The sequence below is a fragment of the Leuciscus leuciscus genome (assembly GCF_965113295.1).
Source record: "Leuciscus leuciscus genome assembly, chromosome: 5".
Lineage (NCBI taxonomy): Eukaryota > Metazoa > Chordata > Actinopteri > Cypriniformes > Leuciscidae > Leuciscus > Leuciscus leuciscus.
Genome location: NC_138729.1, coordinates 33367919 through 33392315, shown reverse-complemented (window position 1 = coordinate 33392315; position 24397 = coordinate 33367919). Strand labels below are relative to the sequence as shown.

Below are 24397 nucleotides of genomic sequence, written 5' to 3'. Positions count from 1 at the left end.
TTGGATTACACTTAATTGTTACTCTGCAATTCAGACAAACCTCTTTCTTCCTCCACCCCTTTTCCCCCTCTCATCTTTTATTCCCGTCAGGCAGACTGGCAGACGGCGCATTGGCATCCCCTGGTACCATCCTGTGAAATGACTACTGCGTCACAGATGTAATGTGCTTGGAGTCTGTGTGTGTAACAGGAAGAGAGAAAGGATGATGAAGTGCGTTGTATTTGGTTGGGACAGAGTGTAGGGGATGCTAGCACAGGCACAGTCTCTCTCTCTCTTTCTCTCTCTTTCTCACTCTCTCTCTCTCTCTCTCATTCTTTCTCTCTGTCAGGTGCAGCTGCTGCAGTCTGGGGATTAGTCTCACTCCAGATCTCCTTGAGTCAAAGTCAATGAAGGTACCGCATATACTGTGCCTGTAGCAGATATCACAGCGGCTCTTTCCCATCACGTCACAGCTGGTGGCCGCAAAATGCTGAGACTTAAAATGATGTCACTTATTACTTACTGTTTATTTTATTTTATAACAATAATTTGGCTTTATTATGTATCTTTAATATTGATGGAAATGGCATACTGGTGGATTCATTTCTTTACACATGAAAGAGGGAGCAGAATGGAGAGAGAAGAGCATCCCTTTTGATAGAAACAATGTATGTCTTAATGGTATACAAAAAAAATTAAGCGTATTTAGAAACTGATTTCCATAATGCAAAGTGATGGTGAGACCAGCCAGGCTTGAAGGCAAATGCAGCTGGGAGGCTCACAAACCCGAGTGGAAAATTTGGTGTCTGAAACTGTAACTCGCACAGACATCCATTGTACGCAAGTGTGGTAAAATAGTAAGGGAAAAGGGGGAAGGATTTCCTTTCCGTAAGGACTTTGGCATTCAAGGATTTCCCTTCTATTTTTTCTCATTTAGGGGGAGGGGAGATTGAGTTTGATGTCAAATATATAATGGTCACACTGATTTTATGTGAGTGTCCATGGTGAAATTGTGTTGTCAAATAAACTGCACACATCCAACCTTAAGTTTTGCTATCAGTGTGTATGAGACTAGCTTTCTTCATCACAAAGGTTATATTTTAAGAATTGACAGAGGAGCGAACAGTCCTATTGCAACTGTCAACAAAATGAGATTTCTGCAGCTTCATGCTAAGTCATTTAAGATAGGAAGCCTGAAAGAGACACATCCCACCCAGATGCTAAACCTGCATGTACTATTGGAAATAGGAAGCGGCAACTGATGTGAATTATGTCCTATTAACATTCCTTTCCAACAAGGCAATCTGATCCATCAATTTGTATTATGCTGCCTCAAGCCACTGGCTTAACCCAAGAAGACATCTATCTATCCAACTCTATGTGGAGTCAAGAAGGGAGTCAATATCTGAATTGATCAAATGATGCAGGAACAGGAAGTGGTCTGAATACTGATCACCATTGTGGTACGACGATGATGACTAAAGTAGGCTCTTTTCAAGTCAAGTTTATGAAAAGCCAGAAGCCAATCATTATTGAGTCAGGCTTTTGCCCTTTGCTTCTGATCTGAACATTATGATGAAAGTTATGATTTCAGTGGTGACAGCCGGTCCTAGATCAGCACACAAATCTTATGTCTAAACAGAGCTCCTGTACTTTAGTGGAAGCTGATTATGACCTGGATAGGTGGAAAGAGACCTGGGCCATTTTGAGATAAATATAGTCCTCAAAAGCACATTGTGTTCTAGAGGCAGTGGGTTTAAAGTAGGGTATCGTCAGTACTCTCTGAGAAGGTTTTGTTAAGACAGTATTACTCTGTAGAAGCGTAACTATAGGAAGATCTGTGACCAGTGCACTTCTATATTTTAATCCGTAGCTTACTTCTTTTTCTTGCGTACCGGTACTTTTATATTTTAGGATTACTTATAGGTATTTACTAATACTGGAAATTACATTGAAATTACATTACATGTAATTTTGCATTTACATGCCTTTAACCAGCAGATGTGCTCAGTGTGCAACGTTTTGGAGCGCTTTGACACAGTGAATCACTTTGTGAAATGTATTCAAAGTTTCAAAAAGACTCACTTTCCCCATCATACTATAATCTGCTGATTGCCTACACAAAGCTCAAAAAATACTAATCACTAACCCATTAGTGGTCAACATGGGGATCAGGGCCCACTATAGGGGTCATCAGCAAACTTTCGAGGGGGACTCAAGATTACTTCAAATGTTTTAAAATAAGACAAAACAAGCTTTTAAATAATCTAAAAATAATCTCAATATTTCTTATTTGAATTCACCTTTAATCTTTTGGAAATGTATTATTTTAATTATAATTATTTTAGTTACTTATTTCAATCTGGACACTCCTAATTTCAGAAAAAAAAAAATCATTTTTAACTTTTTTAACTGTGAATTTTTTTATATTGTTGTGGCCTTGAAGTCAAAAAGTTTGAGAACCGCTTCCCTAATCCCAACTTTATGGCATTGGTAGCACTTCCTCATAAACTGCATTACTTCCTGTCACTATCCATAATATTTCTGAACTCAGAGCTGAATCAATGCAGGCTGACATTTTCTTGTCGACTGCGTGATTAAGTTTCCCAATGAAACCGGCTTTGGGGCTGGGGGTGAAAAGAGACCAGCGAGGCCAACGAGGGGAGGTTGGTGGAAATGAACTCAGGTTCAGACCAAGCAATCAAACCAATGTGAAAACAGCCTGAGAGGTGAAAAGCCAAGCCAGGTGGGGCTGCCAGTCTCATTTGTGATGCCAGCTTTGACCTGACTATTACGTCATTTCCCCCAAAGATCTCCTATCACTTCTGCAGGCAAGGTTGATGTAACCTATAAAGTTTCTTGTTTTAACATGAGTTTAGTAGTGTATATTTTCTATATATAGACATTGCACAGGGACAGATGAGAAACTATGAGCCAGGAAAGAACTGGAGCACCTTGTTCTAAATCCATCTCCCCTTCTGTACACGGCTGGGATAATAGTGTTTTCCTTTTAAGACAGTTCTCAATGCTTTCACCTGAATTTTAGGATGACAATTTTGCAGTTTGCAGCATTAGTAAGTTTCGATTCAGCAATTCCTCGCATTAACAGTGTAGGCTAAGGCTACATTGCTCTATGCATTTAATAAGCAAAGGTAAACGCAATTTGTAGATGTCAAAGGTTTCATTACTGGATACTTTTAGTTTTATTTCATAACGGCCAGTTAATGGTTAATATATTCTAGATACATTAATCAGAGGCAATCTTGACACAAGTTTGAGTTGTGACGGTTTGACAAGCCCACAGATGACGCGCTCGGAGGAACTTACAGGCTTCCTTCATCCACGACAAACTGCTCAACGTTTATTCTCCTCCTCACACGGAAATTAGTTTGGCGCAGGTCTCGATTACGGCGGTTTTTCTTTTTCATACACATACAGCGAACGTGAGCCGCCTTTCACTTCTCTCAGGTAACGCGAGCCAATAAGCGCTCGCGAACGGTGCTCACTGCTCAAACAAGAGCGAGCTCACGGAAAAAGAGGCGGGAACCTCGCGCACCTTCAGAGGACGCGGAGCGCGTGCACGCTCATTCACATCGCTCGGGCTCACACAGTCACTCAGTCACAACAGCTTCACGGGCTCAAACCGGCGGCTTGCAGAAGGGGCAGGTGGACGTCTGCGCAGACTACCACCTCCGCTTGGCGGTCTGAAAGCACCTCGGTGGAAATTTAGCCACTTCTCACAGCCCCTCCGTTATCTCGGTATCATTTGTCACAAATACATGCCGTTCAAGTGCTCGTAGTAAACAGTTCCTCGAGATGGAAAACGCCCACACTAAATCTACATCAGAAGTTTTAGCAAACTTCGGTGTGAACGAAAACACTGGACTCACGCTGGAACAAGTGAAAAATAATTTTGACAAATATGGACCTAACGGTGAGTAACCTCTCATGTATTTACCTGGCAGTGTTCAGAAGTGTTTACCGGCGGTAGAGTTGATCATACGCAGAACACGCGTTTCCTACAGCGGAAGAAAGTTATTCTTTACAATAGGACGGTGGCTTTTGTCTCCCTTATATGATAAGAAATAGAGGGAGAGAATGACTATTGCTGATGAGATCTCCAAAATGATGGATTATGATGCAGTGTCTCTAAGTTTTGGACTTTTACTAAGAATAACCTTGAAATATGATGCTTTGTTCAAAGGTTGTGCTATACATAATTCTGACTATGAGGGAACAAAATTCTTGTTTTCATAGATAGTTTGATATGTTCAGCCTGGCTCTCTTTTATGAGGTGGGACATTATGACCAATGAGACCGGCATTTTCCATTATCCCTCTTTTATTACCCTTAGTTTGAATTCAGGCAAATCCAAAGTGATTGGCGCTCTGTAATATACCTGGCCGTGAGCCTTCGAATGGAAAACCTTCTGTTGAGGTGTCTTAGTGCACCAGCATTATAGGCCTGCAGAGATGCAAGTGTCCACGTTCTGCAGGATTTCATACACCCCTCATTATGAACCACCAACTCCCACACTCAGAGGTTTCTGGCTCAAAGGCATGTGCAGGGAATAGCCGTCCTTTGAAAGGGAAATATTGTTTCAAGAGATAAAGAGCTAGATAATTCACCAGTGACCAGCATTATACTTGAGAAACCTGTTTTCTACTTCCTCAGTGAGTTCATGTAGAAACAGTTCGCATCAGGTTACGTTGCCCTATACCACTGTTTGTTACACAGGACACTTTAAAATAGCTTCTTTTTTTACGCAAGACTGTACTGTACTAAATTATTCTGTTTATACGTCATATTTCATTAAGGGATGTGAGTTTCTCTTAATAATACTGGCAGAATCTACTATATAAGAGAACAGGCTTTACATTTCCCTGTTGTAATTGCCTAATGGTGATGAGAATATATTGTTTTTGTTTTGTCATCTGAAATTACACTGTAAGGTTCATGTGTTCGGTTCACATTGCATGATTTATTTTGCAGGGTTGAGTAATTGAGAGTAGTATATTGAACAAGCATGAAAGAATCTGTGGGTTTATGAATACATATGTCATTGTTTTGATAGCATTGCCCAGACACTCACTTTTTTCTGTCCAAGTTTAACTAATATATCATCTTATTGGCTACACTTGACCGCAGTGGCTCTGAAAAATTATCTGTGCAGATATAATACTTTTTGTGTCTGAATCTTTTGAAAAGCATTTTTCTCTCAGTTTAGCTTGTCATTGTTGCTTTGTGGTGCACACCCAGAGTCACATCAAACTCTATAGCAGAATTTGCACTTTGACACGTGACATGTTTTCCACTACAGCACTTTTGTTCATACACTAACCGCTTGCTTGATATTCAAATTAGAACGGCGACACCTCCAAATGAACATACAGTAACAGAAGATATCATATCAACTATCATTTATTAGGAAATGAACATGAGCTAGTGTCAGCATGTGACAGCCCATCACAGATTAATAAAGAATCCTCATTGCATTTGATCTCCCTGCAGACTCTAATGCTGCATAAGCACATCGTCCCATGACTTTCCACTTGGGTCGGTTAAAGCAACAGACTCATTAACTTGTTACACACACACTCAGCAACACTCAACTTTAACTGGGTTTTCTTTGTCGTATGCTTTCAGTGACCCCCCACTAGGTGTTTGAAGTAGGTTCCTCTTTAAGATGGACAATGATTAGGTTTGAATTGATCCCTAAACATCCAGTGCAACAACTCCAGCCGCATAAACGTGCGATATATAGTGTGCAAGATACAATAAACAATAGATTGGATAGTTGTGTGGTGGTTTGTGTCTGGGTAGAGCTGTTTTTTAACATGATTTGGTTGAGACATCACAGCTGCCTGAGGCTGACTTTTACTTAATGGAAAAAGTAACATTCTTGTTGTAGATGATGTGTCTCTCGCTTTGAGCCATCAACTTCCTGTTTGACATGCAGCTGAATCTTACTGGGAATACCCTTTCCTCTTTGACCTGTTTAACTTTGCTGTATGTTTTGTATCTGTTTGTAGTCTATTTGTATTTTTGTGGATGTATATCTGCTTTCAGAATGCATTCAGAAGATGTTATCTTAAGTTGATGTTATGCTTTAAAATGACAGGTGTTGTAATAAACAGTAATGCTTTTTGACATTTTGTTTCAAGTAAATAACTAATTGGCCTGTGTTCTCTGATGCATTTTTTTTTCCTTTCAAATTTTGTCTCACCGCCTTGTTTATATGCATTTTGTGTATGTAACAGTGTGCTTTTGTCCAAAGCCTGTGTGTTTGTTTTCTGTGTGTGGGTGGGAAATGCCAACGCTATCTCACGACCAATTCGTACGAATTCGTACGAATGATAAAAAGTTGGCTAATTCGTACTAATTCGTACGACCTCACTCGTACGAATTTGTACGATTTGTCTAAACCCACGTGATGGGTAGGTTTAGGGGCGGGGTCAGGGGTAGGTCATTCGTATGAATTCATACGAATTGGCCAATTCGTAAAATATGTACGATTTAGCAAAAATCGTACTAATTCGTACGAGTCAGGTCGTATGAATTCGTACGAATAAGCCACCTCGTAGAATTTGTACGTTTTCCCGTGAGATCGGGTTGGAAATGCTCCAAACCCTTTTGAGATTATTCTGACACGCTAGCACGTTGTTAATGCAGGCGGACAGGAGGTTTTGTTTACCATTAAGCCATTAATCATTATTGTATATTAGCACCCACATTTTTTTTCCCTAGAGGTAATTCTGACAGGCTTTTGCAGAATGCATCTGAAATCTAACATCAGAATTCCTCAGAAAGCATTCCTCATTCCACTCTTTTTGTTCTGTGGGAAACCTGTAAAGTTAAAGGGTTAGTTCACCCAAAAATGAAAATTCTGTCATTAATTACTCGCCCTCATGTCGTTCCAAACCCGTAAGACCTTCGTTCATCTTCGGAACACAAATTAAGATATTTTGTATGAAATCTGAGAGGTATTCGACCCTTCCATAGACTGCAATGTAATTGCATGGTCTGGTTGCTATGGCTGGTTCAGAAAGCTCTCAGATTTCATCAAAAATATCTTAATTTGTGTTCCGAAGATGAACGAAGGTCTTACGGGTTTGGAATGACATGAGGGTGAGTAATTACTGACAGAATTTTCATTTTTGGGTGAACTAACCCTTTAAGTTACAGCATGTGTTTAAGATATAGTGACATTCCTTGAAATGATGTATGACTAGAACATCCTACTGACTAGGCGTAACATAGGCTTATCAATAACAGTATTAACGGTTTCGCAGTTATACTTCTTTGCTCTGTACATCTTTGAACTTCCTTAAAAGGTGAGTTTTATAGGAATAATTCACCACAATAGTTAAAAAATGAAAATTACCATCATTTATTTACTTATTTGACTTTTTTATTTGGAGCATAAAATATATTTTGAGTTTTTTTTTTTTTTTTTTTACATACAATGGAAGTAAGTCAATAACCAAAATGGTTTGGTTAACAACATTCTTCAAGATATTTTTTTATGTTCTGCAGAAGAAAGTCATGAATGACATGTGGGTGAGTAAATGCAGACAGAATTTTCATTTTTGGGTGAAATATCCCCTTAAAACTATACCTTTAAAGTTCTAATGAAAATACAAGTTAATTTTCTTTTTAAGATCTGTTGTATTTATAATCAACATTAATTTGAATTGAAACAATGCTTCCTGTGGAGATATTTACACTAGCGACACAATTTGTCTAACAGATCAAATACTTTTATTCTTCCTTTGTCCATTTAACTTTTTCATCTCACCCTCATGTCATTTCGACCCAGTATTGTCATCTTTGTTCAGTGAAACGCAAAATGAGATCTCAGTCAGAATGTTTGAGCAGCGCTTTTATTACAATGAAAGTAAATATCAAAATATGAGAAAGTAGAATAAAAGTAGTCCATATGACTTTTGAATCCATTCATAGCAATGAGGAACAGAGTGTTCCTCACACAGTTTTAGTAAAATTGATATTACAAAAGTCAAGTCAAATTTATTTGAATAGCACTTTTTACAATACACACATTTCAAAGCAGATTTACTGAAAGTCATGTGTTATGATAATGCCTTAATGCTTTAACTGGTTTGAGGACTGGGCAATATATAACGATGGTATAAATTAGGGGTGGGCGATATGACCAACAAATGTATTTCACAATAACAATATATATCATAATATAGTTATTTTTTACTTTAAATAAGGTTTTATGATATCAAAATATTTCAATTTCAATTTCATAATTCTTGTCATAATTTCATAATTCTTATCACCAATTTCAAGCCTAACCAAGCAAAAAAACAAACAAAAAAACAAGCTTACTGAAAAGAAGTAAACAAAGAAACAAGAAGTATGATAAAATAGGAACAAAGAAGCTAGCAATAGGACAAATACAATATTTAAATTGTATAAAGTAATTTAGCCAAGCGAGACCGGTGGTGCAAGTGCTAATAAGCGTGACCTGTGTCACACTGGTCTCGAGTCCCACAGAGGAGCTCCGGAAGGATAAGAGTATGAGCAGTGGCTTCATGTGCACACTCAGACAGGGCGCGCAAATAGCAAAATGAGTTCTCTTTAGCTGCTTATTGTTAAAATCACTTGTTTTTAAAACAAACAAACATGTAAATAAGCTTTTGTGATATATTTTTTTTTCTTCATGATTAAAAAAATTCTATACACCTTTAATTGTATGGAAAAGGGCATTTGAACATCTCTTTTTGTATCTCCTGAAAATAACTGGGATGAAATGACAACCGATGATCGTATAAAACGGTGCCAACGATCCAGAATAGCGGACCCTGCTCCTATGCGGGATAAACGCTAAAGAAAACGAAGAATGACAACTGGGTAAATGATGAGCTGTGGGACCCCACTCTCAGTCTCATAGATGTTAAACATGGTCTTGATCTGTAGGTCAGGGAACTGTGACTGCATAGTCTGTCTATTCCTCAGTCTTCTTTGTGACATTAGGATCTCAAAATGAAGGAACCCATCTTCATTAATGATCTTAAAAGCCAATCTGTTAAACACAATAGGGCAAAAGATCAGCACAGCAAATACTATACTGCTCGCTTTTGGGCTATGCTGAATTGAGGTCAACTCCATTATGTATTTCACCTGCGTGCAGAAAGAGGCCAATGGTAAGCTGCTGCCGTAACTGTGGTGGATGGAACCCTCTGGGGTTAAAGTCATTGTAGATATGTGCTTCCCACAGAGCTGTTGTTGTAGGGAGGAGAGAGGTCTTCAATTGGTGGTCATACTGTTTTTGAAAGGACATGTCTTTAAAATCAGCCCGTTCTCATACCCAAGGCGTCACTTTTTGTCACTTTCAACCATGCTTCAATATCTGACGCTCAAAGCACCCTTTAGCGTCCATATGAGACGCAGAACCCTACCACAGACCTAAACCTACCCAACCGAAGCGTCTCATATTGACGCTAGGGGGTGCTTTGTGCGTCGAATATTGACGCTTCCGAAAGTGTCAGTTACATGACGCCTAAACCTACCCATAACCGAAGCGTCACATATGGACGCTAAAGGGTGCTTTGAGCGTCAGATATTGAAGCATGGTTGAAAGTGAAAAAAAGTGACGCCTTGGGTGTGAGAATGTGTTGTTAAAATTCATCTTTAGTGACTTTCAGGTTTGCCCATTTTTATTTCAGACCCATAGTAGATACTAAACTCTGTAACTTTCTTCTACTATGTGGAATAAGCAGCTTTCTCACTCACAGCTGTGATCTAAGGAGGATGTTTGGTGAGTTTTGTGCGTTGTGTGAGTGTGCACATGCGTGTGTTTTTGTAAGCCTGTTGGCATGGGTATTGCTACTGTAAAACACTAAAACAGTGTTTACACACTGAAAAACACACAGTGACCTGAAGCCATTCTCAGAGGACCCCGTTTATGTCACTGTTTCGCTCTCTCTCTCAAAATGCCTCATAATGAAAATGCTTTCAAATTCTTGTTGTGTTTTTTTTTTTGGTGTGGCATATCATCTGTGTGAAACTTATGCTTGGATGGTTTTGCTTCCTCCTTGTCAGAACTCCAGTTACACAGGAGCAGAATACTAAAATGGTCATTATTCATAGAACACCTCTTTAAGCCTACTAATAGTTATGTTATTAAAAAAAAATTGGTGTCATATAATTTATTATAATACAATGTTACATTGGCCAGAAAGAAACAATCATTTATTTACAAATAAAATGTTGTGGTGGGGCCTGTGAAAACTTTGGCAGGACAAGTAAAAAACACTGCTCACCAAGGCTGCATTTATTTGATAATAAAAAATAAAAAAAACTAATATTGTGAATTATTAATTATTACAATTTAAAATAACTGTTCTTATTTTAATATATTTTATTTTAAAATGGATTATTTTAATAATCTTTTCATGTGATAAAGTCTTTACTGTCATTTTTCATAAAATGTTTGACAAAGTCTTCATGGTGTGATAGGAAGGGCCGTATACGTTAACCGCTATTTAATATCATTAATGAGCTATAAAGCGTTAATGAGCTTTATAGCGTTGACCGCTATAAAATTCCATTAATGAGCCCAGTGGTCGGTTTTTTGTACATATTTGTCTGTTTTAGTGGCCTCCGCTGTCACTGCAGAAAAGAACAAACATTCTTCTGCTTTGTGTGGTGGTTCTCTTCATACAAATATAAAGGCATAATAGCCTATAAGATCATCTTTCAATTACAGGATTAAAAATGAAATGTGAACGAAAACAAAAGCTATAAAATGTCTTATCATTGAAATATGAATATTAAAATGACGAGTAATAATAGATTATGACGACTTTTACAACAATGAGAAAGTCTAGCACAGCCACTGAATGAACTGTTTCAACAACAACCCTAAGCACACTTAACCATTTTCTGTAGGCCTTCTCTTTTTCTCCATTAACCACAAGAAAATATCATCAGCTAGTGCTAACCACAGATAACAGCTCGTGCCTGCTCTACAAGTGGTGCATTTTCTGTTGCTCCTCTTGGCATTACATTTAAAGCCATCTGTAATGTTGCACCTTAGTGTATGACCACATTATTTCTGGTTTTATACATGCAACAGTGCATTAAAATCTGCAGCATGTAAAATGGCGAGGTTTTTGAAGCATTGTGTTGCATTGGTGCATCATCATTTTACTGTGATTACTCCAACACACCTACTGTACACGTAGAATAACAATGTAGATATATTTTGTCTTTTTATATTCCTTGCTAGAATAACTGTTGGTTTTTATTGATATTTTTTGTTTTGTTTCCATGCTTGTTTGAGTGAAGGAAGTAAACCGAGGCTAGAGCGTTATCATTAGCACATCTTGTGTGTGCGTGTGTCTGTATGTTTGTGTGATCTGCTTCTAACTTACCACTCAGCTCTCATTCTCACCTCCCACTTATGCTCACAGCATCACCTCCGTGTGGCAAACCGCTCATTTGACTCAGCCTGCATGAGTGTAGTGTTTTTATTAATCACTCACAACCATTTATCTTTCCTGATCTGCATGTTCCTGTATGTCTGTCTGGTTACTGGTGTGTGTGTTCTTTTGCAGAAATGGTCCTGTCTGTTCAGCTCTTGTATTTTCCCTGATCTGCAGGTCAGGTATAAGAAAGAAAATGCATAAAGAAGCGTAGCTCAGCTGATTTAACCCTAAAGCCCAGGATACAGTAGTCAACACTGTTCAAGATGTTGCCTCTCTACAAACTTATACAGGATTTTCCTAAAGGTATAGCCTAGTTCAGCAAAAAATAAAAATAAAAAAAATAATCCTGCCATCATAAAGCCATGTTGTTCCAAACCTGCATGACTTTATTGTTTTCTAAGATATTTTGAGAAATGTCTTTTTATTTTTTGGTCCATTCGATGGAAGTCAATGGTCACCAAAACTTTGTGTTCAACAGAAGAAAGTCATATAGATTTGGAACAACACATGAGTGAATAAATTATGTCAGAATTTTCCATTTTTGTGACTGTGATCTATACCTTTAAGACCCATTAGTCAGATAGCTAGTTGTGCAGGCCACCCACCGACTTGTTGGATGTTCCCTCATTTTGTGTGTGTTTGTGTGTACTTCGATGTATTCACTGTAGCTGGAAAACTGTACTTGATGCTCTGTGTGTTTTAAATTGAAACATCCAAAAGTCTTTCATTCAGTTTTCCTTGAGTGAGAAATGATTCATGTTGTGTCTGTGTGTGTATGTGTGTTGCAGATATTAAGGTTGTTCTGTTAAAGCTAAGGATCACCATGGGTGATGCATGTAGGGTTGCTGTACACAGTCACAGAAACTTTGTGTGAGACCTTCCACCATCAGAGAGAAACAATGTTATTCCATAACACCTCAGAGAGCCAATATCAATGCTTTGGGCTCGCCATGAAGTAGGCAATTAAATAACATTAAATATGAAATGTAAAATAAGTGTGTGTGAGAATATGCATGCATTCCAGGTGTGCTCAAATGACTTTGAGGTATATTTAATAACATCAGTATACGGTAACTCTGGGTATGTCTCATTATTAGACCGATAAACTATAAACAGATTCAGAAACCCCCTGTCTTATTCCAGAGATTAATGACTGTCTCTCACATGAAATGAAGGAAAGTTTGAATATTAGCCCCATAATATGACCACTTCTAGTGAGCAGTGTACCTCGCTCTATTTTTCCCTCTCTTTTTATGCAATGTTATGAGAAAACCTCTTTGAAGTTGTGAAGTCAAATAATTACATCCCTGTATTCATCACTCACAATTTATTTTCCAGAAACTTCATAATGTGTATCCTAACCTAATAAAGTACTGAGTGTTGAGCACGAACAGTACTAGGATGCTCATACTAATGATGTATTTAGGGGCATCATAGAGGCGTTTATACATACAGCGGCAAAGTGACTTGAACTCATTGTTATTTTCAGTTTGAGTTGGCAATGTCTGTTTGGCAACATGAGTAAAAGCAACCGTTGGCGATGCAGCAAGTTGAGCAGAGTTGAACTTTATGCAAAATTAGTAGCCACTTCCAACATTGGAGCTCACATGACCCACCGCTTGATACAGTTGGACTAGTAGGAATCTCTACAAGAAACCCACAGAGACTTGGCAACCTCCTTAATCAATTTGTGAAGTTTATTCCAAGGGTTTTCCGTGTGACCCTAACTTTGAAGTTTAACTTTAGACTTTGCATGTTTAGTTGTATTAATTAACACAATGTTCAGTAATTTTGTGTTTTACTACTCTTTCTGTAGTCATAAAAATCACAGATGAGTGGATTATGATTTGTTCACAATAATGGAGAGTTGCACTACAGTAACTCTAAAGTCTTTTGCATTCTAGTTTACTTCAATAACTTCAGAATGACTGCATTAGAATTCCTTCCAAGTTATTTTGAGAAGCTGAAGGAGGCCTGGAACTTCTGTTTTAATGACTGCTTTGTAAGTGGCACTTAAAGCAGGGAATTATTTTCTGCCTTCAACATACAGTACATTTATCATAAGACTTGGTTCACATGAATTCAAACAGCATTTTGATTTATAGTAGTATAGTGTTGTTGTGATAAATCCTACTCTTGATTTATACTCGCTTGAATTATGTTGTGTAACATTTATTTTGGGTGAATGTTGACAGATGCTGTTCCGGCCATGTTCATGAGCCAGGTGGTCATGGCAACTACTCTTAAAAACGAATGTTTTCATGGTTGTAACTGACAAAAACAAAAAAAGTTGTAATTTTTGTTTTCTCTGAACAAATATGTATGAATACCTAACCCTAAATTGAAAAACTTTGGCACATAACTGAAATTGCAGTATTTTGGCTATGGACTTCAACACATTAAGGTGATTGTGCTTTTCTGTGAAATCTGATCTTTTTCTGGTGAATGATAAAGAAAAAAAAGGCCATAGGCTTACATTCAAAGAAACTTGACCCATATCTAGAGATGAGAATACAGACTTCATAGGAGAATAAAATAGAGATTTTCATAAGAAGTGGATTTTTGTTTTTAAAGCAATATTGGTTGCTATTGTGTACTTAAAAGAATAATTTACCCAAAAATGAGAATTGTCATCATTTACTCACCCTCAGGTTGTTCCATACCTGTATTTCTTTCTTCTGCTGAACACAAAAGAAGATATTTTAAAGAATGTTGGTAATCAAACAGTTATATTTTGTGTTCAGCAGAGGAAAGAAACTCATACAGGTTTGGAACAACATGAGGGTGAGTAAATTATTATTTTTTGGATTGGATCAGTTTTGGGTGAACTATCCCTTTAATTGTGCATAAATGTGCATCATTTTCCTCTATTTTTACATTTTAGATGATTTTTGCCTTAAAAGTGCCAATAATTTAACAACACTGTTAAATGTTATCTTTTATAACTCTCAAAATAAAAGTTTTCATTAGTGTAGTTTTTCAATTGAACAATTCATTGAAATAGTGTAATGCCTGTAATAATGTAACATGATGAAACTAATTGTTGACTTATCAGCATCAGCCAGATTTAAAAAAAAATTGCATTCTTAAAGTCAACATGAAATTCACTGTATCTGTTTTCTAAATGCATGTTACTGATCTATTTGTGTTCATCAATGCATGTTTAAAAAAACAACAACATTTTGACCTCATAATGTTTAATTAAAGTATCAAAGCTTGGTCTTCTGGTTACACGACAGACTTCTCTTTGGTGACTTACAGGTTGTGGGTGGGACTCCAATCATTGCATTCATCTGCCACCATTTTTGAGTTCAATGCCCAAACTCAAGATCTAATCAACAACCAATGGATAGAAACACCCTGCCAATAATCTTTTAAAATGCGGAAGAAAAAATCTGTTGCTACATTCATGTTAATCGATTTTTATATTTGAATACTATCCTGTGATATTATTGGTCAATAGGGGTGGGCGATATACCGGTAGACAAGATTAACCAGTAGAAATTTGTCAGCCAGTTGAGATTTTGGACTATTGTCCATATTGCCGGTAACCTCGGTTCCCTGAGATAACGTGAATGAGTATTGCGTAGACGGCCGTGCTATGGCGCTACACAACTTGGCGTACGCCGCTTCAGTCGAATTAACCTGAGTACTATGGCGAAACAAGCTGCTTATAGGCAGATGGCCCGCCCCCTTTGGCGGGCTCTGTGCTTGGTTCAGTGGTACTAGGTTCATGCAGTTCCCACTGCTCAGCCAATAAGCATGCCCAGATCACTGCACTGTTATGGCTGTACAGTAGCACTGTTTTATTTTATAAAAGGCTTCAACAATCGGAGAAAAAGGAGTTTCCCCCCGTAGCGTCTAGCAGACACAATACTCGTTCCCTTTATCTCAGGGAACCGAGGTTACGTTAGTAACTGGGTTGTTCCTTCGAGATTTTCCCATGGGGTTTTTCGATGAATGTGTAAAATAAAGCCTGTGGTAAACATTACTTGGCGATACTTACAATGTAAATTACAAACACCCATAGCAAAAATGCTAATTTTGAAGCAGTTATGTTCATTTTTGAAAATGTAAGTTTTCAATAAGTAACTACAAAAGACAGCTTCGGGTGTGAGTGTGTGCGGTTGTACGTACTACGTGTAGAACAAAATGTCAAAGTATCGTCAAGTTATGTTTACCTGAGGCTTTATTTCACTCATACAAGTGAGGAAAATAAGTATTTGAACACCCTGCTATTTTGCAAGTTCTCCCACTTGGAAATCATGGAGGGGTCTGAAATTGTCATCGTAGGTGCATGTCCACTGTGAGATACATAATCTAAAAAAAAAATCCAGAAATCACAATATACGATTTTTTAACTATTTATTTGTATGATACAGCTGCAAATAAGTATTTGAACACCTGTCTATCAGCTAGAATTCTGACCCTCAAAGACCTGTTAGGCTATGTTCACACTTAGCGTCTTTTTTGACAAGAAAACAAATAGCAGCCGAGCGCGTCTTTTGTGGCTGGCGCATATACTGACGCGTCTTGACCATGCGTCAACATACGACGAAAAGGGTACCCCCATAACGTCCATATGTGACGATTCGGGTTATGGGTAGGTTTAGGTATGCGTTAGGGTACCGCTAGGAGGCGCTGCTGGTGCGCTTCTGTCTGCGTCTCATATTGACGTTAAAGGGGTACCCTTTTCGTCGTATGTTGACGCATGGTCAAGACGCGTAAGTATATGACGTTTTGGGGTGAGACCGGGCTGCTATAACAAGAGCTGCAACAGTAGCCTAGTGCTGTGTGATGCAAAAAATGTCGAGAAAGAGAAAGTTGGCTCTTGCGTTGGCTTTTGAAGTTACCGGGGAGGAGAATGTCGGTTCACAAAGACGTTTGTGGGTGCACGACAGACAGTTGTTCTTGTTGTTATGGAAACGACAGGTCTCGCTACTCGCTTGGCATTGGTCAGCTGTCAAAAAGGCGCTTGACGTAGGGTGTTCTTTTCAGAAAAGTTGAACTTTTTTCAACTTAAAAAGACGCTCTGAGCTGCAGAAAAAGACGCCGGCGGTGGCGTCTAAAAAAGCGCTCAGGACTTTTTTGAAAAAACGGTTTACTCCATAGGGTTATAATGTAGAACAGACGCTGGCAGTTTGAAAAAAGACGCTAAGTGTGAACATAGCCTTAGTCTGCCTTTAAAATGTCCACCTCCACTCCATTTATTATCCTAAATTAGATGCACCTGTTTGAGGTCGTTAGCTGCATAAAGACACCTGTCCACCCCATACAATCAGTAAGAATCCAACTACTAACATGGCCAAGACCAAATAGCTGTCCAAAGACACTAGAGACAAAATTGTACACCTCCACAAGGCTGGAAAGGGCTACGGGGAAATTGCCAAGCAGCTTGGTGAAAAAAGGTCCACTGTTGGAGCAATCTTTAGAAAATGGAAGAAGCTAAACATGACTGTCAATCTCCCTCGGACTGGGGCTCCATGCAAGATCTCACCTCGTGGAGTCTCAATGATCCTAAGAAAGGTGAGAAATCAGCCCAGAACTACACGGGAGGAGCTGGTCAATGACCTGAAAAGAGCTGGGACCACCGTTTCCAAGGTTACTGTAATACACTAAGACGTCATGGTTTGAAATCATGCATCATGGCACGGAAGGTTCCCCTGCTTAAACCAGCACATGTCAAGGCCCGTCTTAAGTTTGCCAATGACCATTTGGATGATCCAGAGGAGTCATGGGAGAAAGTCATGTGGTCAGATGAGACCAAAATAGAACTTTTTGGTCATAATTCCACTAAACCTGTTTGGAGGAAGAAGAATGATGAGTACCATCCCAAGAACACCATCCCTACTGTGAAGCATGGGGGTGGTAGCATCATGCTTTGGGGGTGTTTTTCTGCACATGGGACAGGGCGACTGGACTGTATTAAGGAGAGGATGACCGGGGCCATGTATTGCGAGATTTTGGGGAACAACCTCCTTCCCTCAGTTAGAGCATTGAAGATGGGTCGAGGCTGGGTCTTTCAACATGACAATGACCCGAAGCACACAGCCAGGATAACCAAGGAGTGGCTCTGTAAGAAGCATATCAAGGTTCTGGCGTGGCCTAGCCAGTCTCCAGACCTAAACCCAATAGAGAATCTTTGGAGGGAGCTCAAACTCCGTGTTTCTCAGTGACAGCCCAGAAACCTGACTGATCTAGAGTCAAGAGAAGATCTGTGTGGAGGAGTGGGCCAAAATCCCTCCTGCAGTGTGTGCAAACCTGGTGAAAAACTACAGGAAACGTTTGACCTCTGTAATTGCAAACAAAGGCTACTGTACCAAATATTAACATTGATTTTCTCAGGTGTTCAAATACTTATTTGCAGCTGTATCATACAAATAAATAGTAAAAAAATCATACATTGTGATTTCTGGATTTTTTTTTTTAGATTATGTCTCTCACAGTGGACATGCACCTACGATGACAATTTCAGACCCCTCCATGATTTCTAAGTGGGATAACTTGCAAAATAGCAGGGTGTTCAAATACTTATTTTCCTCACTGTAAATTGCACAAAAAAACAAAACATTATAAAACCACATAATAAAAAATAAAAATAAATCAATGTAACCACCGATGCATCAATGGACGACCACTCTGATGAATGAGTTCATTTTGCCACCTTGTTGGGCTTGAACGGTCAAATATACACACTTATGTGCCAAAATGTCTTTGCAAGTATCCTTGTAACCACCTTTGTGTACGACTTAAGGGAATGTAAATAGCTGAAAAAGAAAGCATGTATCACTATATTAGATCAGTGCATTCAGTCATAAAGTAACAGCAGCCTAATATGTCTGCTGGCATCTGTGCCATTAATGCTAACTAAACAGTTGTATTGCTGTATTCAGTTGTACTGAATCCCTTTTGTAACTTTAATAAGAATTATGTATATTCAGTTTACACTATTAAATTTACTGCATAGACTATGCAATCTTTTTTGCACATTTGATATACTTTTTATACAATTTATGTGGTAGCCTATTTCTATAGGCATATCTAGTGCTTGAAGGTAGGTCTACTTCATTTGTATCTTTGTTCTATTGCATTTTTTTTTATTTCTAATGCTTGAAGTTTTTCAATTGGGTCTATTCATTTGTGTCTTTGGATTTTTGTCATATCACCCACCCCTATTGGTCAATATTATTTTCTTGGATGTGTCAAAAAAAAAAAAAAAAAAAGTAGTTTTAGAGGAAAAGAAAGTTCTTGCTAAAATATTTTTTGAAAAAGATGATTCTTTTTTAAAGAATTAAATGCCACTGAGGAATCATTCATTCACAGTAAGACTGGGTACATTTCATTTAGGAAGTAAATAGAGTCAAAGTTTGTTCAGGTTAGCTGTGAGCTCTCAGACACACTTTCACTGCATCCTGCTGTGTGCTGCTATGCTCTCGCTTCTGAACACTGTTCAGAAATGTCCTCCTACTTCCCCATGTGTAGACGTTACAGGCTCTGTGTGTTGTTGGCAACCGTTTCCAGGAAGTGTTTCCCCTCTCCCACTGACTGGTGTGTAAACAGACAGCCACTTGTTTTCATTTACTGTGTGGTTGTAGAGTAAAAGAGAGAGAGAGAAAGATAGTTGCAAAAGAGGGTGGAAGAGTAGAGCAAGATGAATTTAAAGGAGGACAACAAAAGCGAGCTATGGGTTGTTATGCATGAGGGCAGGGTGAAGTCACGATGTAGGAATGTGTCTGGGCCAGAAGAGCTGACACGGCCCAGATGACTCTGAGGGAATCCTTGGCACACTCTAACAGGGAACCCCTTCCATCACTCCTCTCTTTCTCCATCTTTCCCACACTCATTTTGTGTCCAGGCCAAATGTCGGGCCCAGAGCTGCCTACAGAGTATTAGTTTCTCATTAAGAATTTACTTTTTTTCTCTGATTTGAGGTCAGTTTAGCAGTTTCTTAAATATTTGCAAGGTAAAGCGCTCCTAGATCAGCAGAAACCCGCACTTAGAACTAGGGAGCTAAAGCAACAGGAGGACAACGTGCCCTGGTAAACACACACGCACACACACACACACGCACACGCAACTGGAAAGAGAGGGAAACTCAGGGCCATTACTCCCCCTGTCCTACCTCCCAGTTTTTCCACACCACTGGAGGAACATGCTGCTGCTCTGTGAGGTGATTTCTTTCCACAACAGACTTCAGATAAGTTCATATTGCTCTTACATAATATCATGTTGAATTAGAGCTGAACCCGCTACAGACTGTGCCATTGGGTTCATGATTCAAAAAAGAGACCTAGTCTTTTAATGCTGTGAAATGAGAAGGGCCTCAAAATGAATTTGGGAAATGCTTGCACCATTCTAAGCTGTCCAGGTGTCTCAATGCAGATACAGTAGTTGATTTCTGTTACAAATAAGAGGCTGTTTTTTATTGGTTCATTGAATGGTCACTGAAGTCTTGAGGCCCAGTGTCACACTGAATCCACAGCAGATATAGAAGATTGTTTTTAGATTTCAGTTTAGCTGCAGCACAAGCTCCATGAAAACTCAGGTTATAATAAAAAAACATCTGTCTGCTGCACTCTCTCTCTCATTTACATTTGTGTTTGTACTTTGTTGGTTATAACGAAACAGTTCACTAGTGTACAGAGCTCATAGTGATTCAAGAGGATTCTGACTAACTTAAATGCCTCTGATTGGCCATTGCGTTCACCCTCTCCACAAACATGTCTTTAATTGGCTACAATTAGAGATGCAGCAATCGACCAGCCAAGATAATTTTCCGCTGACCGAATCTACCGGAACTGCAGAAAGGCTGGTATCGTTACATTTTTCAAATGTAAACATTGCTTTTTACCGTCAAGACTAGACAACACTAGTCTAGAATTCAGAGTATTGAACGGATTTCATAGAGTCAGGCAGTGCTTCTGTAGCTAGTCATTCAAAGTAGCAAGGAAAAATTTGCTTCCTGTAATGTATGCACAGTACCCCCAAAGAGACAAAAATGACTCACAGATATCAGGACATTTGAAGTATATCACTGCGCTTATTTCGCAAAAACTGAGCTCTCGACTTCAAATTCTCAGGCTCTCTAGTACAGACAGATCTCATAGCCTGAGGGAAGATGAAGAGAAGAATCTGCTGATCTGTTCTTCAAAGCAGAACACACTCTTTCATGCTTTTTTCCTCCCTCTCATTCACTTGTACATCTGAATCATCTCATTCCTTCTATTCACGCTTGTCATTAAAAAAAAAAAAAAAACTGAAAAAGACAGAACATTATTAAGTAAACATGCAGTCATGATTGCTTGTATTTTTCCCCCGTACAATTTTTTTTCCAAGCATTGCTGGAAATTCTGTCATTGACGGGCTAAATGTGTGTATGTGTGTTAAAACGGTTTGGCCGCGTGCCTTCTTTTTTGAAAGGGAAATGGGAATCTTGGTGCTTTACCGCTGCGTAGTCTCATTGCTGCAGGTCTCCCTCCACGAGCCGATTTCATTTTGGTTTGGTAGCCTGTTCCCATCTGCTGCCCAGAGTCTTGACCCATGATGACGTCATGACTGGCATGACCTGTTCCCGTTCCTGTCTAAATGATTGTGAGACAAAAATTTTCTTAATATAGAACGAGAGGAAAGGAGTCAGGTGTTTGTCTCATTGAGTCAGGGAAGCCCCCAGCCAGTGCAACCTAGATATCTCTTGGTTATCAGAATTGATGTGAATGCAGGCTTTCCCACTGCACAACAGTGGCTACAGCACAACGCAAGGCTAATCTTAACCCAAGTACACGCAAACACAAGCTCGTTGGAATTCAGGAACACCCTGTATTTTCTCTCACTATCTTTTGAATCGGCTCCAAGGATTTTCCATTGTGCTTTCTCTTTGGTCCATTCATGAACAGTCTCCCAGAAACAAATGTTCTTGTCCACTTTGTGTACTTTATGTCAAGCGATATCAGAAATTGTGATTCGTTAATGAAAGCCTTTGATAGTCAGATAGAAAGCCGTAATTGCACCTAGAGCAACATCAGTGTGAACTGCTTATTAATGAGGCCTCACTTTCCCCATATAGATGGGCATGCATGCTAAACTGCTGAAAATCCTCAAGATTTCAGAGTGGAGACTCAACAAAGAGGGCATCTGTGTTGTAATTATGATGTGTGTCTGTGTGTGTGAGGGAGAGTGAGAGAGAGGTCTGTGAAGCTCCGCCCCCTCCCACTCTCCACATGCTCTTCAGCTCCCACACGCTCTGACTCGAGAACCTTCTAGAACTGACTAAACAGCAGTGTGTAGGCCACAGAGCGCATCTATGTCGTATGACTCGTGCACAATGCCAGAAATGTTTGTTTCATGAAATTCTCCATCTTCGAGAGAGGAAGCACATTCACTAAACAAACGCCATCACAGTTGGTAGTCCATCTGTACGTTTTCCACCCCAGATGATATTCTTCGTGTACAATGGTTGTGGTTTACATTTAACTGGCTATTTGCTGATGTACCTGCTGTGGACTTTATTACATAACTCTAGATGCTCAAAGAAGCCCACAACACATTATTTTGAATGGATTTGTTTTTTTTATAGAAATATCTTAAATTAATTGTTTTGTGAAAAGTGAGGATGCACCGATATTACAATTATGGCGATACCTATACACTGATCATTATTTTCATGATATTATGAGCAATAACTGTTAAATGATATTAAAATGATATAGAATTGTCCAAAAAAATTACAATTCTGTTATTTTACATTATGCAAGTCAATTTAGCCATCATTTAATGTACAGTATGAACATTTTGTTTATTTTAAGATATAGTTACAAGCGGCATAAAATGGAAATTTATATCTATTTTCTAAATGTATTGATCAATGTTATTGATTTTATTGTGAAAGTCATCCATGCATATGTTTACTTTTTTTTTTTTGATTTTAAAAATATCAGAACTCTGCCTTCTAGTGAAACAATAAACTCTCTTGTGACATATGCAGGACTTCTCCAATCATTTTGCCTCCCCCTTTCTTACAATCTTGCATTCAGATCTACCTCCATCCAATCAACTGATATGTCTCCACCATTATATTTTAAAAAACTGTTTCACTTGGATGTATGTCATAATACGGAGGAAAAAAATCTGTCGTTACTTCCGTTGCATCACAACTTTAAAGATTACATTTGACAGTGTGAGTGGTAGATGACTGCAAAGATATTGCAGTTCTTTTTTGCAGTGTAGGAATCTTTCTAGAGAATGTCTCTGATAATGAAAAAAGTGTTCTTATCTATTCTGCAGAGAGAAGTCCATTAATCCTAAATCAATAATTGTCTACGCTAATCTGTAATCTTCTAGTTTAGCATTGCGCTGCGTGTCTCTGTGTATTTAACATTCACACAGAAAATGAAGACAATTTGCACAGTCACAGGCAATGCAGTGGGAATGTAAAATAAACTGTTTAAACAACATTTTCACCGTACAGCCTTTCTAACAGAATACCCTCTGTTTTGTTCTCTCTTTCTCTCTCACTCTTCCTCCTATCCTGCCTCTCATTCCACTACGGATTCCCTCGCCGTGTTTTGACTGACAGAGCTCCCAGCCGAAGAAGGTAAATATTGATCTTTCCATCATGTTGTTACTGCTCTCTCTTTATGGGTTGCACCGTTAGCACGGGCTCAGGCATTCTGTTTTACTAGAGAGAGGTAAACTTTAAGACTTGGCATATATACACATATGCACAAATACATGCACAACGTTATAGCTGTGTGCAGTGGTGTCCTGGTGCAAAGTTAACCTTAGACCCAATATTGTCATTAAATATTTTAAAATATTTATGTCTGTCTGTCCGCTGTTCTCATATCTTTCTCTCACAGGAAAATCACTGTGGGAGTTGGTGGTGGAGCAGTTTGAGGACCTCCTGGTGAGGATTCTGCTGCTGGCAGCCTGCGTGTCTTTTGTAAGTGACTTTCTCTTTGGTTTAGATGTGGTTTAATTTATTCCCAGCACAATAATTAGTGTGACAGCCAGACCCCACCATAAGTTTTAAAGCAGGTATAGTTCATGCAGTAGGTGAGGTAATGCAGAACCATAGACAGAACGAGTTTCCATCACTAACTATCACAAACAGTGCATTTCGGTGAACTAAACCTCAAATTTCACTAAATGATTGTCAATGATCAGATTCATAAGTGAGAGAGGGATTTTTTTTTTTAATCTCCCTTTCTCATTTTTAAAAATCTGTCTTTTGTAGTCAAATGATATATGTAAAACCTTCACCTGGACTCATTTGTGTGGCTTAAGGTCATTTTCCTCGGTGGAATGCTCTGTTGATCTAGAGAACACAGGTAAATGAATTAGGTGATTTGAAGTCAAAGCTAATTTGTCCACAAACCATGTCAGCAAACTCCAAAGAAACTAGATGTGCACTCAGCACTCTCTTCAGTTAGACCTTGGAAAGAAAGCATTAGTGTTGCACATTTATCACCTGCAGGATCGGTACAGTGGTTAGTCTCAATAGTGTTACATCAGATTTAAGTCTTTGAATAAGATATGTTCAAAATTCCATACTTTCATAATCGCACTGTATAATTAGAGTATTTAAGGTCTGGTCTACCATATGGGGTGTTCACGTACTGTACAGTAATGTAGATAGAGCATAACAGATTGGAACTGAACACTCGAGATGTGTTTTTTAAATTGAAATGCTATCCTAAAAATGCAGTGATCATGGTGCGAGATGCAGAAAAAAATCTGTGCGAGACATGGCACAAATGTGATAGTTTATAGTGTCGGCAGTCTAACACCCTTTCAGCTCACTGAAATCCTCTCTGAGAAATACTTTTTTAAAAATTCATCCCAGTAAAAGAACCACAGCTAAAAAATATTTAGAATAACTTATTTGTAATAATATACACTACCGTTCGAAAGTTTGTGTTCAGTACGATTTTTGTCTTTGAAAAGTCTTTTATGCTCACCAA

General features: G+C 38.7%; 1 protein-coding gene across 4 annotated transcripts in view; it reads left to right on the top strand.

Moving 5' to 3' along the window:
• Window positions 1-3322: 3322 nt before the first annotated feature.
• The window catches only part of atp2a3 (ATPase sarcoplasmic/endoplasmic reticulum Ca2+ transporting 3), a 64743-nt gene continuing 43668 nt past the window's right edge, over window positions 3323-24397 (top strand). For all 4 annotated transcript variants that reach the window (XR_014206243.1, XR_014206244.1, XM_082170642.1 and 1 more), the window contains exons 1-3: window positions 3323-3913; window positions 23011-23028; window positions 23294-23376. Coding sequence is in view for 2 of the 4 variants with exons in the window: in XM_082170642.1 (XP_082026768.1) it covers window positions 3796-3913; window positions 23011-23028; window positions 23294-23376 (219 nt within the window). In the remaining 2 variants the exon portion in view is untranslated. The remainder of the gene's footprint in view (window positions 3914-23010; window positions 23029-23293; window positions 23377-24397) is intronic.